At 42.0% G+C, this 17,998-nt stretch overlaps 1 protein-coding gene across 2 annotated transcripts in view; it reads left to right on the forward strand.

The window, feature by feature from the left end:
* LOC311229093 (ankyrin repeat domain-containing protein 10-like) overlaps positions 1 to 17,998 on the forward strand; it is a 62,554-nt gene that overhangs the window by 21,342 nt on the left and 23,214 nt on the right. For both annotated transcript variants that reach the window (XM_084315102.1, XM_084315103.1), the window contains exons 2-3: positions 2,834 to 2,986; positions 10,335 to 10,426. In XM_084315102.1, the coding sequence (XP_084171228.1) occupies positions 2,834 to 2,986; positions 10,335 to 10,426 (245 nt within the window). The remainder of the gene's footprint in view (positions 1 to 2,833; positions 2,987 to 10,334; positions 10,427 to 17,998) is intronic.

Below are 17,998 nucleotides of genomic sequence, written 5' to 3' on the forward strand. Positions count from 1 at the left end.
GATTGTTGAACAATCGGCCGATACCGATACCGATATTTGTATATAAGTATTTGTAAAAAAATATATATATTTTTTTAATTTTTTTATTTAATTTTTTTTTAATGAAACTACTGTATATTTGTATGTGTATGTTTGTATTTGTAGGCCTCTTTACTTACTTAAAAAAAGGAAACATCAAGAAATATGTTTATGGTATCACTATCTCTCTCCCAGTATCGTCTTGCGGCCTGCAGAGGGATACTATTTTCTCAACCAGAGCTTTCAACCAATGCAATGGAACCATTCTTGCGGCCTGCAGCGGGATACTATTCTCTCAACCAGAGCTTTCAACCAATGCAATGGAACCATTTTGATTGACAGTCGATTCGGCCAATTACGCCACACCGCTAGCACCCACCTCCTGCTGTCCTACTCCTTACCACCAATCGGCAAGCGTTTATAAATTTTTCTACTTCCGGGCATGCCGCCATTGTTCTGTTTGCGAATGCGAGAGCAGAACACACTTAACGTAGCTACGTTAGCTGCCCGGCCCGCCGACCGGCGCTCCACGCATGACCAAATGAGACATAATGATTTTACTGCAACAAATGTTATAATAAAACAAAGCCTTTCTATACATTTGTCTGGTTGAAAACTTTATTAACAGATTGCAGAATGTGTAGTTGGGTACGGAATGAGCAATGGAATGGAACCGAGCTAATGAACGGACTCGGAGTAATGCCTTGCTGCTATGGGTAATAATAATATGCTGATGTTATTGTCCGTGTAACACTAACTATATAACGCTAATGCCACAAAACGAATGCCTTGTTAATCATAAGTAGTTACTTTGATGCAGTAGATTGTGTGTGGGGGACGGCAAGCGTTGTGCAGGTAGGTCGCGAGTGAACTTTTATTTTTTTGCCTTTTGACGCTACACAAATTGATGGGTATTTATCTGCGACTGCTATCGGCACATTTGAGCTTATCGGCCGATAGGCCGATAGCAGTCAACAAGGCACTTATCGGCCGATACCGATACCCGACCGATATATCGGTGCACCCCTACTACCTACCGTCCCTACAGACCCGCCAGAAGTGGGTAAAAGAGAGAGACAATTTGACAGAAGGAACAGTCGTCATGATTATCGACCAGTCACTGCCCAGAGCTATGTGGCCGGCTGGCCGCGTAAGCAAAGTGATCACCGGTGCCGATGGCAAGGTCCGAGCAGCTGAAGTACTCGTCCAAGGGCGCACTTACACACGACCCGTTGCGAGGCTAATAGAACTGCCCCGACTCCCAGACACTATCGATGATGACCATGACCCCATGACTTTGTGAGTTGACTGACCCTTACAGCGGACCTTGAGTGGTAGACAGTGCGGTTAATCTGTCTCTGCTTAGCTAATTAGGTGGGACTAATTAGGGGGCGGCTGTTGTGAAGGATCAGATTAAACCGAATATATATATTTATTTATATATATATATTTAAATAGTATTTGTATATCGTTTGATATCCCCTGTATATTCCTTGTACAATATGCACTGAATATCCCTTTAGTCTACTGAACAGCCCATAATAGTTTCATTCTACCATTGGACGAGAACCTGGCGCCATCAGCCATACCCCTAGGTTCAAGTTCAATCGTGCCGCCCAACATGTCGTGGCAAGCCCCGGTTCCGCGTAGGAATACGTCTGGCGAAATACGAATGGTAATATTTGTTCATAGCGCATATATATATGGCGCAAGTAAAGTAGAACTTTCTTTTAGTCCAGTTCTTTACCCTCCAACCGAGTAACAGACGCGAAGCCTCACCCACGACGCACGTGTGGTGCAGTAAGGCCTACTTGGCCTCAGAATAGGCATTGAGATATCGTGTGGATTAATAGTTGAATAGTCATAGTTTGGCACTATACCGTCGAGTTGGACGTATTCTATTAAGCTAATAATAGTCTATGTATGGTGTATCGTTCGGTTAGAGTTATAAAGTTATCAGTACCCCCATCGTTCCTGACGTTATCTGGACGCTTAACCAGGCTGGGCAGACCACTAGTGGTGCTTGCATCCGAGGAGCTCCGGGCCAGGGCGACTGGACCTGTATATTGGATTACTCTACCCGGACGACGGCGAGCCTTCCACGGCTTGGATTATGCTTTGGGTGCTTTGATTATTCCATGGATAACGGCCAACACTGCGGAGTGTTGGAACTACCCCCCGGAGAGGACTCCAGGTGAGACGGCGCTCTACACCAGTGAGGTCGCCTCACGTCTCTCCGTTGTGGACCGGCAGCTACCGTCCACCAGAGGGTCCAGCTGTATTCGTCTGCGGACCGAGATTCTGTGGGCACCGTGTTCAAGACTTTGAATTCTCCCAAGAAATCGTCGGCCAGATGGGATACCGCCAGCGGCTTCTCTAACCCCCCCCTCCTACTGTCTTACAACCAGCGGGACCCCCCCCCCCCCCCTTAGTGTATCCAGCTATAATCATTTAAGTACCATCGCTATAGTTTCCTAAAGAAACAGGTTGTATACTTACTCCCTGCGTAACCAGAGATTGGACATTCAATGTTGATTTACCTACGAATACTCATTTGCCATACAAGTGCATTTCAAATCATAAGTGTAAACAAGTGAACGTTGTATATACCTTTGCTATATTAAATATTCGATTTGTACATTTGTGTGGACTTCGTTTCATCAGGTGGGAAAGTGTTCATCATATTTATATCATGTACTGGATGGCCAGAAGTTAAAGTACAAGAGGTAGTGGTATTAAATACCATATCTAACAATACAGTCAGGGAATTGTACCCCTCAGTTACAGTATCAATGCACTCTTTTCTCTCTTGCAGCTGGAGTGCGTGATGCGTCTGGTTCAGGTCGGCAGTGGTGTGAACGCCACGACCTCCAGGTTTGCACAGACGCCCACTCACATCGCTGCCTTCGGGGGCCACCCCGACTGCTTGTTGTGGCTTCTGCAAGCCGGAGCAGACATCAACAGACAGGTAGAAACACACACACTGCAAAATGCTCAGACTTTCCCCACCATACACTTATTTCACATAAAGAAAGAACTCTCATGAGAACATCCAAAAATGTATGTCTAAAAAACAGACACACACGCATGCACTAGGAATTGGTATTACTTTATGTATCTGTAAAAAATGGTAATGGTTATTTATTACACTGCCACAGATCTTCTATTTCTGTTTTTCTACCGTGATTACCATTTGATCTAATAAACCGAAATTATCACCATACAGTGCAATTCTGACTTCATTAGTTGTTTATTTAGCACCACTAAGGTATGTTTTAGAACTGTTTTAACCACTTATGCATCGGGCAAAAATGGGGCTCGTAAAAAAAAAAAAAAAATTACGATTGCATACCCAAAGTAATTAGCGATTTATTATACTCTATATTTATAGCATATGCATGAGTCTGGTCTCTTTTTGAAAGGTAACATTCAGAATTGTCTTACACAATAAAGAAAGATTTCTGTTTACTTGTTGCTAGATGCCTGTTTTTGGGTTCCAGCTGTGAGGTAGGAGCTGGAAAACATAAAATGTCCATAGGCTGAAGTAGGGCTGGGCGATATGACCAAAAACGTTATCGCGATAAAATTATAAAATTATTTTCATATAATTCGATATCGATAATTATCGTCGATATAATGTCCGTCAAGTTTAATTAACTTCTTATGCTGCTGCGAATGTCTCAAGTCGAGTTGATGTCGTCATCAGTCTGCGCACGTTAGCCGACAAGCGGAGTATCTCATGACAATAAATATGACACTAAAATACTCTCTTCCGCCACAATATATTGAAACGACGTCCACTGTATATCCCACACTACCATAAACGTGGCCTCAGAATTCAAAACACACACATACTCGGCACGTAAATATATAAAACAGTGCCGTGCAAGCTAGTTATCCTAGCCAGCCTGTTGGTTCTAAGCGGTGGATTCCATGACAATGTGCTAAATATGACACTAAAATACTCTCTTCCGCCACAATATATTGAAACGACGTCCACTGTATATCCCACACTACCATAAACGTGGCCTCAGAATTCAAAACACACACATACTCGGCACGTAAATATATAAAACGGCGTGCAAGCTAATTAGCCTAGCAAGCCTTGTTGTTGAGTGAGTCCTACCTCCTTCGGGGTCTCGGCCATCTCCTTCACTGATTGGTTGTTAGCTGTTGTGCGTAAGCACGTCATCACGTAACGCTGGTTGTTGTGAGTGAGTGTGCTGAGCCGAGGCTGAACGGAGCCAAGCTTGGAAAATCGATATATCGAAACTTTGCGACCACGTTTCATGTTTATTTCGAGGAAATAATTTATCGCGATAGTTATCGTTATCGTTTTATCGCCCAGCCCTAGGCTGAAGTCTTATAGTCATACATTCAGAATTGTCTTACACAATAAAGAAAGATTTCTGTTTACTTGTTGCTAGATGCCTGTTTTTGGGTTCCAGCTGTGAGGTAGGAGCTGGAAAACATAAAATGTCCATAGGCTGAAGTCTTATAGTCATACAGGTCCAAAGTTTATAAAAATCCCACAGCAAAATAATGTTTTACAAAGGTTTTTGTAATGTGTGTACCGGTAAAAATACGGCATTATTTTCCAAAATGGCTGTCTGTTCCCATTTCATTCAGAGGCTCTCGTCAAAACAATGGACTTCTTCGTCTTCTTGTGTCACCTTCCCTCACTCTCAGAGCAGACGCTCCTTGGCTACAACGGCGGTCAATAATTTTCAGCGTCGGGGGGGGGGGGGGGGGGGGGGACATTGGTCCGCTCAGGACAGGGGCAAACAAGACGTGGTCACTTGTTCGAATGGCTTGTCAAATGATGCTCGTCGGATGTTTTGTCTTTTGTAACTCAAGACGCATTAGGTTGAGTGGGGTGACGATGGAAAAGGTGGCAAATTCAACTTTCAAACAATGTATTGGTTGATCGGCGAAAACGCAGCCCGGAGCCGACGGACGAGACGGACGAGGGCAAAGTGCCGCGACGTGCACTTGAGTGCGAGACGGCCCTCCGTCTGATGCTTAAGTAGTTAAGATTTCTTTGAACAATTTTCAGAGATAATATCATAAATCAAGATCATTTTGGCCAAGATAATATCTTCACGAGACACACACAGTTCAAATATTTTAATCCACAGATCATTACACATAGGATTAAAATATTAAGGGGGAATTTCACCGATTTCTAACCTGAATTCCATCGTTCTGTTGCGAGGAGAACATGTGATAATTGGACCTAAAACTTAACTAACATGGTCCGTGTCTCGAGAGCTCTGCTGCTTGGAAGAAACTCGGCTGAGTGACATCTAGTGAACTACAGACACAATTTCCTCAACTATTTATACTTTCCTTGTTGGGCCCAGTACAGTCACAAATGCATGAGGTAACGGTGTCTTCAGGAAACTAGAGGTCTGCTCTCCTCTGGGTGACGTCACCTGGCAGAGTTTCTCGGGGAGGTGATGCAGCTGAGCTCTCGAGACGGTTCTATGTCTGATTATGACACAGTCCTGCTTACAAAAGAATTACAAGATTCAGGTTAAACATTGGTGAAATGCCTCTTTAACACGGCTTCAATATGCCTTTTAAAACATCTTATGGATACATGGATCTCTTGCCACCCCCCCCCCCCCCCCCCCCACACACACACACACACACACACACACAGGTGACAGTGGCTTGAGAGGTATAGCGGTCGTCTGGTAATCCGGAGGTTCACTGTTCGATTCCCGCTCCTCTTGGGCAGCGTGTCGGAAGTGTGCATGGTTGCCTCCGCCATCGGTGTGTGTGAATGTGTATAATGTGAGGAACAAATTGTAAAGCGCTTTGGGTAAAAGAGATATAAATGCACCATTTACAGGGTTCGCACAAGGTCCTTGAAGTGCTAGTGCTTGATAAAAAAACAAAACAAAAACTCGAGGCTTGGAATTCCTAGAAAACAGCCAATTTTTTAACAAGATGCTTAAAAGGTCCTTGAAATTAAAATCAACCATTCACATTGAATGTTTTGTTCATCCATGATCAAATTGTTCTGAATCAAGAAATCATTTTATTTTTCTGTTTTAATAAAAACCGACGTCGCTGTCTCGTGCGCTCCAACTGTTTTTCCTCATTTCTTCGCGTGTGACGTTCTAGCTTGCTCTAGCTGGCAAGCAGGCCAAGAAGATGCTTAAAAAAAACAGCATTTAAAAGTGAATTGTATCCTTCGAGTGACATCATAATTGAAAATGAAAAATAGTGATTGGAAAAGTACTTAAGTCCTTGAATTTAATTTTGCAATGTCTGTGGGAACCCTGCATTTACCACTTACACACAAACACACTTGTAGGTCTCAGTGAAAAAGACAGAGCAGCCAGTATGAGAGGCTGAGCTCTGGCTGATCCCATCAGGGAGATCAGACTAACCCTGGATCATCATGTCCCCCACCGTGAGCCTACAGGCCGCTGCAGCTCACGTTCAGGTTAACCCTTTCACTGCCACACTACAGAAGGTTAACCCTTTACTATCACACTACCGATGGGTCGGTAGTGTGATAGTAAAGGGTTAACCTTCTGTAGTGTGGCAGTGAAAGGGTTAACCTGCTGATGTGATTGTAATTGCAAATCTGGTATGTCATAAATGTATAGATGTAGCAGTACTGTCTATCTGTATGTCATGTATGTCATATATGTTACGATGAATTGAAAATGGGGGACCCTGATGTAAACAAGACGAAAGTCTTTCTCTGGTCTGCATCCCCTTAACAATTGTATGTATTGAGCTGTACTGTACTGTACCCATTCTGCAATCTGTTAATAAAGTTTTCATTCATTCATTCATTCATGTGTGGCAGTGAAAGGGTTAACCGTTTGGTAGTGTGGCAGTGAAAGGGTTAAGTGTCTCGCAGCCTTATACCGTAATTCCTCTAATAGTAACCCCGGCTTGTATTTGTTTCAACTGTAGCGGATACCAGGCTTGTATTAGGAGGAGGCATGTATAAAAGAGAGGCCTATATTTCAAATTTTCAAACGGATCATAATGAATAAATCAACATTTTGTGTCAGTTTGAACCCAGTAAAATGTACTGGGTTCATTTATTGAAACCAAGTACTGTATGAAATACGGTAGTAAACAGTGCAATTACAGGTGGCCAAAAAAAGTTAAATAAAATAAAATAGTGCAATCACAATACTGATATAATAATAATAATAACTTCATTTTATACAATTCTGAGGTAGGCTTACTCTCTTGGTAAACATTAACACCATACCATTATATGGTATTTACTGCACAGCCAGGCCAGCATATAACAACAATAACAAAATATATTGCCTATGGTAAATCCGTTGAGGGAAATACCGTAATTCCTCTAATATACATGAAACCCGGCTTGTATTAGGAGGCCGGCTTATAATTGCTTAGCTCAACAGCCCACCCGGTCATTAATAGACCCGGTTTTTAATTGAATACCGGTTACTATTAGAGGAATTACGGTAGGTCAGTGGTTGTTTTCATGGCCTTGTGTTCTCTCCATGCCGCTTTCCTGTGTACAGGGTTCACACAAGGTCCTTGGAAGTGCTTAAAGTGCTTGATTAAAGGCCTGGAATTCCTTGAAAACAGAAAAAAATATTAACAAGGCGCTTAAAAGGTCCTTGAAATTCAAAGCAACCATTCGCATTGAATGTTTTGTTCATCCATGATAAAAAAAATCTGAATCAAGAAATTGAATTTTGTAACTAATTGTCGGAAATTGGTTTTAAGCCATAAATATTGGATCAGATAATTGTTTCTATAAAAAAAACTGCATTTAAAAGTGAATTGTATCCTTTTAAATGCCCTTTTAAAATGAAAAAATAGTGCTTAAAGTACTTGATGGTCCTTGAATTTCATGTTGCAATGTCTGTGGGAACCCTGTGTGTATCTTCATGTGCAGACTTCATCACCCGGCACTAAGCTAGTTAAACGTTATGCTCCGCTGAGCCATAAACGGATTAGTCACAATTGCATAACTCCTCGTCACGATTCCCATCGGCGTTTAATTTTGAATCATGTTTGCTTTCTGAACATAACGGTATTCAATATGTTTGGGGGGGGGGGGGGGGAAACAACAACAACCACAACTAATAAATAATTTGATTTGTTTTAGCCCCTGTGGGATTAACGGTGTGGGAGAATGGAAGCACATGGCATTCTAACCCCGGCCGACGGCCTGTGAGGTCAGGAGGATTTAGTGGCTCACTGGCCTTTTGCCTGCCCTCCTGCCCTCATGACACCTGGGCCACTCAGCCTCTGCCCTGCAGGATTCAACCAGTCTCTGAATTTTATATTTCAAACATTTGTTCTGGGAGGGGAGAACACTGGTTCTGATGGGTTGATCATGATGGGTACATCAACTGGTACCAGGGAGTCTCACAAAAACAGAATCTCTGTACATTGTCGATCCTCACCTTAAATACCCTAGGAACCTTTTATGAATGCTTTTGGTGTGTATTGTCGTGTACTTTGCACATTGTGTGTGGCTGGCACATGCAGGGTTAAAGGTCACTCCTAAACAAACTAAATGTCAACCTCCTAGGAGAGGGAAACCATGTGTGGTGTCAGTGTGTATATTAACACTTTGAGTGCCAGCAGGGGGCGCTAGAATTAGCGCTTGAGTGCCAGCGCTCTATTCAATGAGAGGGCGAGCACATTTGCGAACGCATAAACTATATCTTAAATTATGGCTATGTGTCTAATACGCCCGTCGCTTATCAATGCCTTGTTTGCAGTCAACATTGTCGAAACGGATTGTTTTTTAATCGGTACATTTCCGTTTTATACCATTTTGAAAAACGCTAGTTTTTTTTAAACTTCGAGAAAAAAAGAGATTCTGCAGGAACCGCCCTTTAATGGAATACAAAACACGTTGTAATTTTTCGGCCTATTTATGAATCGTTTTCAAATAAACGCTAGATTATGCACGCTAGAGAAGCGGGCTGAAAAATCGATTATCCATTTTCTGATCAACACACACACACACACACACACATATTGGACACGCTGAGTGAGATATAGGTGAAAAAAAACTCTGATTATCCCAAGACTGGTAAAATAGATTCCTTACCTCAGATCAGAAGTTTCTCCAAAAAGATTATTCCAATTCCTGATCACCATTCCAAATATCGATTGCGTTTATTGATCCAACGCTGGGTACTGGAAACACATATTCCACGCTGTTATGAGGGTCGGCAATGAATCCGATCGTCTCGTCCGGAGTTTTTTCCCCCCATCCATTTCATTCAGTCCAATCCAATGGGTGCAATACCATCCGGAGAGACGATAGGGGGCGGTATTTTCCCTGTTCAAGCTCAAAGAGTCCCAGTGGTAACGTGAGGCTAGATTGATGACACATTTATGGAAATCGCTAATAAAAAAAATAACGATTAAAAACGAGATTTCTCATGGCTGGCACTCAACGCATGGCATGAAATAACAAGATTTCTTGTGGCTGGCACTCAATGTGTTAATGTGGACATAATGTGTCTATGTGTGACTGCACAAAGTGTGTAGGTGCCCCTCCTTAACGCCATCGCTTTAATCAATGGGGAGACTGCGAAATCTGCGAGTGGTTAAAAAATATATCTTATATTATAGCTATGGGTCTAATACACCCGTTGATTGTCAGTGAGTTGCTTCCAGTCAACATGCACGAAACAGATTGTTTTTTCATCCGTACATTTCCATTTTATACCGTTTTGAATACGAGTATAGTTTTGGTGATTCTTAGTAATCCCAGGAAAAGACGCGATAATAGCGTTTTAGTGGAATACACTTATCACGTTGTCATTTTTCGCCTGATTATCGAATCTTCCTGAAATCAACGCTAGATTATCATTATTATGTCTCCTCGTACATACATGAAATGGCCCTTGTAGCGTAGGTTACCCAGGCTGCTGGCGATGACACTGGTTTGGGGGGCCGCAGAGGAGGATTTCACATTTTGACTGATTGAGCTGTAGGAAATTGTGTGCCATCCAGCATTTGATGTCGTCTAGACAGGATCGGAGACTGTCAAGATTGGTTGTATTGTTAGGTTTCATGGTGAGATGGTGTGACCTGAGTGTCATCGGCATAAAAATGGAAAGAGATGTTGTGTTTTTTAATGATCAGAAAGTGATCAGGTAGTGAAAATGTTAATTAATCTTCTTCAGACTTTTAAAACCCCCGTATGAATTATGCGTCATCGACTAATTTTAAGATGACTCGCCCTCCTTGAGCATGTTGTGCTTGTGTGCTCCAGTGCTTGTGTGTCGTTTTCCCCCTGCCTGACCGCGTCAACCCTGCCTCTTTGAATCTGGCAGGACTATGTGGGTGAGGCACCCATCCACAAGGCTGCTCGCACAGGCAGTCTGGAGTGCATCAACGCTCTCTTGATACAGGGGGCGACAGCTGAGTAAGTTCTGTTACAGCTCGGTACTCCTTTTTCTCTCCCTCTCCTTCTTTTACTACCAAACATTTCAAACACACTTTTTTTTCTCTCAGGGAAACCCCACCATAACACAAGATGAGACCGGGTTAATCAGATGATGAGATCTATCTTTTGTAATCGGAATTCTCTAAATCGCACATGGATGTAAATATGAAATCTTTGTGCCTGAAATTTGGAGCAAATGAGAATATCTCAAATTCTTATGGAAATATAGTTCTGGCTTTTGTTATGAGGTTAATGTTGGTATGTGTGTGCCGTAGTCGGACTGGCCTATACCTCTACATTCTGGACATGGTGGTGAGGCAGACCTAGAGGCATCATTAAATCTGTGAAAAGCCCGTTATTAGAACTGCTCTGCCACACAAATTTCACTTGGTCAGATATCAAAAGAAAACATATTTAAATTTAAAATGTACTTTGCAGGAGGGACTTCGGTCATTTTGGTCTTTCAACTGATTGGTTGGCAGCTAGCAACTATGTCAAGAGATCATGCACCATGCAGTGTTTAATGACTATTTAAATGTTTTGGTGGAGCTTCCCTGAAAGAGTGACATAAATCTTGATATTGTTGTTTAAATGTTGCAACAATTCACATTAAGTTGCTCTCTATATGTGAAAACATTACAGTTAACACAATTGATCTATTTGCCTGCATTGAGAATGATTAGTTACTACTACTACTACTACTATTACTACAGATAGAATTCCGGGTGTTATTACTCCTGATTAAAAAGTAAATTTAAAACAAAAAAATTGATTAAAAACTAAAAAGAAACACTCCTGATTTTTAGTGTAAATACTAAACTACAAATGGCTATATAACTAAATGTATCAAATGTAAACTTTTTACTCAAACAGCCTTATTACACATTTATTAGAGCAACTTAATGTAAAGGTTGACCAACTATATTCTTAAATTAGTAGACATATCTTGCATGGTCTTCTTTGTAGAATCCTGAGTGTTTTGTTTTGGTTAGTGTCTTACACACAGCTGGACTGGATGACCAAATGCACAATTCCTCATCGTCTGAAGTACAGGTTGCTGTAGGTATGAGGAGGTTACATATCTGTCTCTTGGAATGAAATGTGCATAAATCAATGCAATGATTATTATTAGAATGCCTCTTTACTTGCTTGGAGAACATGAATTGGAAGAGCATGTAATGTTTCCTAGTTTTGACTGAAGTAGGCTATGGTTTCACCCATTCTCCAAATCAGCCAAATGTCCATGTTTCTATGAGTTGTGAGCATGTGGTACTTGTGGTAGTCTACACCCTCCCCAGACCGACAGTAGGGCAGCATGTGATAGTCTACACCCTCCCCAGACTGACGGCGACAGAGGAGGCATGTGATAGTCTACACCCTCCCCAGACCGACAGTAGGGCAGCATGTGGTAGTCTACACCCTCCCCAGACCGACAGTAGGGCAGCATGTGGTAGTCTACACCCTCCCCAGACTGACAGCGACAGAGGAGGCATGTGATAGTCTACACCCTCCCCAGACCGACAGTAGGGCAGCATGTGGTAGTCTACACCCTCCCCAGACCGACAGTATGGCAGCATGTGATAGCCTACACCCTCCCCAGACCGACAGTAGGGCAGCATGTGGTAGTCTACACCCTCCCCAGACCGACAGTATGGCAGCATGTGGTAGTCTACACCCTCCCCAGACAGACAGTAGGGCAGCATCTGGTAGTCTACACCCTCCCCAGACCGACAGTATGGCAGCATGTTATAGTCTACACCCTCCCCAGACCGACAGTAGGGCAGCATGTGATAGTCTACACCCTCCCCAGACCGACAGTAGGGCAGCATGTGGTAGTCTACACCCTCCCCAGACCGACAGTATGGCAGCATGTGGTAGTCTACACCCTCCCCAGACCGACAGTAGGGCAGCATGTGGTAGTCTACACCCTCCCCAGACCGACAGTAGGGCAGCATGTGGTAGTCTACACCCTCCCCAGACCGACAGTAGGGCAGCATGTAGTAGTCTACACCCTCCCCAGACCGACAGTAGGGCAGCATGTGGTAGTCTACACCCTCCTCAGACTGACAGTAGGGCAGCATGTGGTAGTCTACACCCTCCCCAGACCGACAGTATGGCATGTGATAGTCTACACCCTCCCCAGACTGACAGTAGGGCAGCATGTAGTAGTCTACTCTACACCCTCCCCAGACCGACAGTAGGGCAGCATGTGATAGTCTACACCCTCCCCAGACCGACAGACTAGGGCAGCATGTAGTAGTCTACACCCTCCCAGACTGACAGTAGGGCAGTGCAACGACCAGAAGGGAATTGGCATAATGATTAATTGGGGAGAAAAAGTGTTATTATTGGACTGCTGCATGAACAAATGCATAAGGAAACAGCCCACTAATCTTGTTTCTTGCAATTTGACTGAATAACTGAGTTAGGAAGCTCACTTGCTTAAATTGAGGGAATTGGTGCCTTTTAACTCCGATCCAATACCTGCAGATACAGGATTTCCCTGGCTGATGAGCTAGATAACTTTCAAAATGACTATACAATAATTGTGCTGTGTTTATGTTTTGTCTCCTTGCAAGTAAAGGGGTTCTCCACCTCAACACCTTCATGGTTCACCTCAGTAAAAAGTAATAATGCAGACTGAACTGTTGGAAAGATAATCCAGGAAGGTGCTCAGGTTGTATGTTTATTGTCATCTAGACCTGCTGTCAACAGTAGTTCTGCACACAGACAAGAATCATGCCTGTATGGACTGACAAAATGGTCCAATCTAACAAACATGACAATCTTGATAATCACACATTTCTTTATGTAGGAAACATGTTCTATGTAGGATGATTGATTTGCTGAATAATACTTTTTACTTTGAAGTCCTCTTTCCCAGACAATTGGCCTATAGGGCCTAAACCATTTTAGTAGCTTATTATCACCAAACTATCCACATGCCACTCAGTTTCATGTCTGGAGCATCTGGTTCATCATCTGGTTAACAGTCTTCACTGTGTCAGAAATTATTATGATCAATTGTAACAGGGCTTTGTTTTCAGAGCGATGTAATATCAGGTCAAAATCAATGTTTTAATTAATCTTTAATCAGCATATTTAATATTTAGTGATTAGCAGCCACTGATATAACTGTTTTGACGTATCAAATTGTCTTATAAAGTAAAGCTCTTCTGACTATAATGTAATTCAGGCTTTTTATTCTCCTGCACTTGCTTTGTGGACATGTAGATATTTGTCTTAATCATAAATGCAAGTCTATTAACAGTTTTCAATATTTACCTCCAATAACGAAAATTGGAGATATGCTGTACAAAAAAGAAAACGGCAACATGAAAATGGAAATACTCAGGCATGCCTTTATGAAATATTTATTATACAACCAGGACTTACACTTGGTGTCACAGAAGCTCTGGATGCTGTAATTATGTACGGGAAGACTGTGAACCATGGTGAACCATTTATTGTAGGTTAAGTACTTTCCATGGCTTTTGGTTCAAAGTTTCTTCCTCGCATTATGTGCTTCAGATTGAGATGATGTAATGTGCATTTGGACATCAGCTGCTGAACTTTGATGAATTATTAATATGTTGAAATGCATTTTCTTCCTGCAGGTCTTAGAGATTGTATTTTGTTTATTGTTGTTGTTTATGTTATCTCCTTCGTAGCTCATTGTCCAGAAGTTTGGAGGGAGGCAAAGTAAGGCAAACCAAATGCAGATGAGGCTCATGACATATTTTCTTTTTAGGCTCAATTTCTAAGAGTAGCTTACCCTTTTAAAATCTGTTAAATAAATAAGAGTAAATCTTTATTTTCCCAGAGGGGCAATTTGTCTTGCAGATGAAAAGCTAAAATTCAACAAACTAAAAAAGTACATCATCGGTACCTTCTTAAAACATCACCAACATTAAAAAGTTGTTTAATAATTAAACAACTTGAATGATAATAATTCCATCAACATACCAACGCCTTAGAATTAATGCAATAATGTGTTGTAATAAATGTGTCTTTTTCTAGCGAGGCCTGTTTTGCCTGCATGCATTCTTCATTTAGTGCTTCAACAGAGATCTTTTTAACTTTTACTAGAACTTAATGGACATTAATTTGTCATTTTAATAGAAAAAAGGATTGCACACACACACACACACACTCACTGTAATATACTTTACCAGGTCTTTGCAATGTGTTTTACTTACCCAGTAAATTAATTCAACTTAATCACTTCGCCGCCATACTGGATCATGTTTTCTGCAATGTTGTGAGGTACAGATGTGGAAGTGCCCGCTCACTTCACTGTTAAAGCTTAGCTATAAAAATGCCACTAACTGAATCGCAAGCTCATGACCATCATTCACAGTGATCTATGAAAAATAAAGATGGTGGCGAAGTGAATAAGGCCAATTGGGCTGTGAAAGTATTCCTCTGCAGAGATGGGTTACTTACTTTTACAGTAGGGCTTGGGTGATTTTTGCTCAAATGTGAATCACGATTTTTCTCTAAGAATTGAGATCACGATTCTCTCACACGATTCTTATTTTTTCAATAAAATCATTTATTGCACTCTTTAAACTTAAAGGTCTCTTGTAACATACAAAATAACTCAAGTCAGAATTGTCATCATTTAAAAAAGTTAAGTAAAAAGTTTTTAATAAAAAAAATCGTCATAATTTTGAAATTAGATTGCATAGGTCTATGAATCAAGATCGTGATTTTATTTCGATTAATCGTGCAGCCCTATTTTACAGCATTAATTACGTTTATTAAAAATAAATCGCAACCTTTTTGCAATAGGCCACTCCCATTGCCTCTTAACCTCCATGCCCAACATCAGCCTCCGAGGGCGGAACCGTGGCCGCTAGACGATGACACACAAATAATTTTGGGAATATTGTTGATCTTGTCTAAATGTTGGATGTTAAATAGAAGTTAAAGGGGAATGCCACCCATTTAAAGAATTTGCATGATGTTCTTCCTGTGCCTCAGGATAGTTCTTTAGTATTTGAACATGTACCACTCTCCTAAAGCTAGAGAGAACCCACCAATCGGTGATGTCACTGGCATGTAAAGAGCTGGTGTTACTCCATAGACAATGAAGGGGGCTCTGACTTTGTGAGGCCATACAATGATTGTGTGAGCTCATACACCTAAATGAGGTTTATAATTCTAACATTGTTAGAATCTCTGAGCCAGAATTACAACCTCATTTGGGTGTATGAGCTCACGCAAACAATTTATGGCCTCACAAAGTCGGCCCCATTTATTGTCTATGGAGCAGCCCCAGATTTGACGTGCCAGTTACATCGTCGACTGGAGGGTTCTCTCTCTGATTTCTAGCTTTAGGAGAGAGTATTGCATGTTCACATAATTGACATGAACTGTCCTGGGGTACAGGAATAACATGTGAATTCTTAAAATGGGTTGTAATCCCCCTTTTAACTTTAAATAAATGGCAACTCCATGTCTTCTCATAGGAAGTCGAGATAACGTTTGGCCCAAAAAGCCTTGGTCATTGTAGTCGTTTACATTACATAGACATGAACATAGGCTTGCTTCATTACATTTTTATGATAAGGTAGTGTAACAGTAAATGGGCCCACACAATAATATTAACAAAGGTAGGTACCGGTAATACAATCTTTGGTTCCTTAATTCATCATTAAACGATTTTAAATTGTCAAGATGTTGTCAAGCGCAAGAGTAATATATATTCTGTCAGCTGACAAGTAACCCAGTGGTTCCTTTCACACACTTCATGTACATATTTATTATTAATAAAATATAATATAGTTTATAATTTCTGTTGGATTAACAGTCCTCTCTGACCACTTATGACCCCTGTGGTCCATTTATAGTAGGAGCTAGATTTATGTAGGAACTAAATAAAGTAGTTGGATTTGATCTGAAATTCCTGTTTGTCCTTCAAGCAGCTGCTTTTGCTTACACAGGATATATTGTCTAGTGTTTTAGTTTTAGTTTTAGTTTCTTTAATAGTTGTCATACAGAAGTACAGAATACTTTTGTACAAAATGCTTCTTACTGTTGCGCTCCAGAGACTGTGCAAGACAAGATAAGTATGAAATAAAAACATAGTAAAATTAGAAGTAAAAAAAGAGGTCACAGTGTTCAGTTTAGACATATGTACAATGTTCGATGCAGAATAGACGTAGTTACCATACAATATACAATACTGTGCAGTGTACTAATATACAATACTATATAGTGCAAGGCAGAAATGGAGAAATGGGACGAGGTGCAATTTAGGTACAATTCACAGTAGGTGTACGAGTTGTAGTGCAAATCCTTTATCAATAAATATAAAGTGTAAGTGTGTTTGTGTGATCTAAAGTGTGGAGAGTGGGTGCTGCAGTGTGTTGTTTGAGTGAGTGTGTGCGTGTGGGTGTGTGTGCTGTGTGCATTTGATGGTTGTTGCATAGTGATTATTGTTCGTTTAGCGATTATTGTTCGTTTAGCAGCCTGATGGCCTGGGGATAGAAGCTTCTTCTGAGTCTTTCTGTGCTCGCCTTAAGACTCCGGTATCGCTTGCCTGACCGCAGCAGTTCAAAGAGGCAGTTGTTCGGGTGGCTCGAGTCCTTAATAATTCTCTTAGCCTTCCCCTTGCACCGCTTGTTGTAAATGTTCTGGAGGGTGGGAAGCCCCCCTCCAATTGTGCGTTCGGCTGAACGTGTCACTCTTTGTAGTCTGCTACGGTCTTGTGCAGTGCTATTCCCAAACCAGGAGGTGATGTTGCCGGTCAGGATGCTCTCTATTGTACATGAGTAGAAGTTCCTAAGGATCTTCTGACTGACTTGGAACTTCCTTAGGCGCCTGAGGAAGTAGAGGCGTTGTCGTGCCTTCTTCACAACACTGTCAATGTGTGTGGTCCATGTCAAGTCCTCGGATATGTGGGCTCCGAGGTACTTGAAACTGTTCACTCTCTCAACCGGTGCCCCGTCGATGCTGAGGGGGCTGTAGTCCTTGACCCCCGACCTCCTGAAGTCCACAATCATCTCTTTTGTTTTGCTGACGTTCAGGGAGAGGCAGTTCTCCTGACACCACTGTGACAGGTTCTCTACCTCTTCCAGGTAGGCCCTTTCGTCGTTGGCAGAGATCAGGCCCACCACTACTGTGTCATCAGCAAATTTGATGATGGTGTTGTTGTTCCGCTGTGCTACGCAGTCATGTGTGTACAGGGAGTAGAGGAGGGGGCTCAGAACACAGCCCTGGGGGGCCCCTATGTTGAGCGTGATGGATGAGGAGGTGCAGTTGCCGGCTCTTACCACCTGGGGTCTGCCCGTCAGGAAGTCCAAGACCCACTGGCACAGGTCATAGTTCAAGCCCAGGTCCCTGAGCTTGGCTATGAGTTTGGAGGGGACTATGGTATTGAATGCTGAGCTGTAGTCGATGAACAGCATTCTCACATAGTTCCCCTGCCTCTTGTCCAGGTGTGATGCTGCTGTGTGCAGCACATGGGCTATGGCGTCCTCCGTGGACCTGTTGGGGCGATATGCAAATTGCAGAGGGTCCAGGTTGATAGCTATTCCTGTACAG

The sequence above is a fragment of the Notolepis coatsorum genome (assembly GCF_963971535.1).
Source record: "Notolepis coatsorum genome assembly, chromosome: 5".
In the NCBI taxonomy this organism is placed as follows: Eukaryota; Metazoa; Chordata; class Actinopteri; order Aulopiformes; family Paralepididae; genus Notolepis; species Notolepis coatsorum.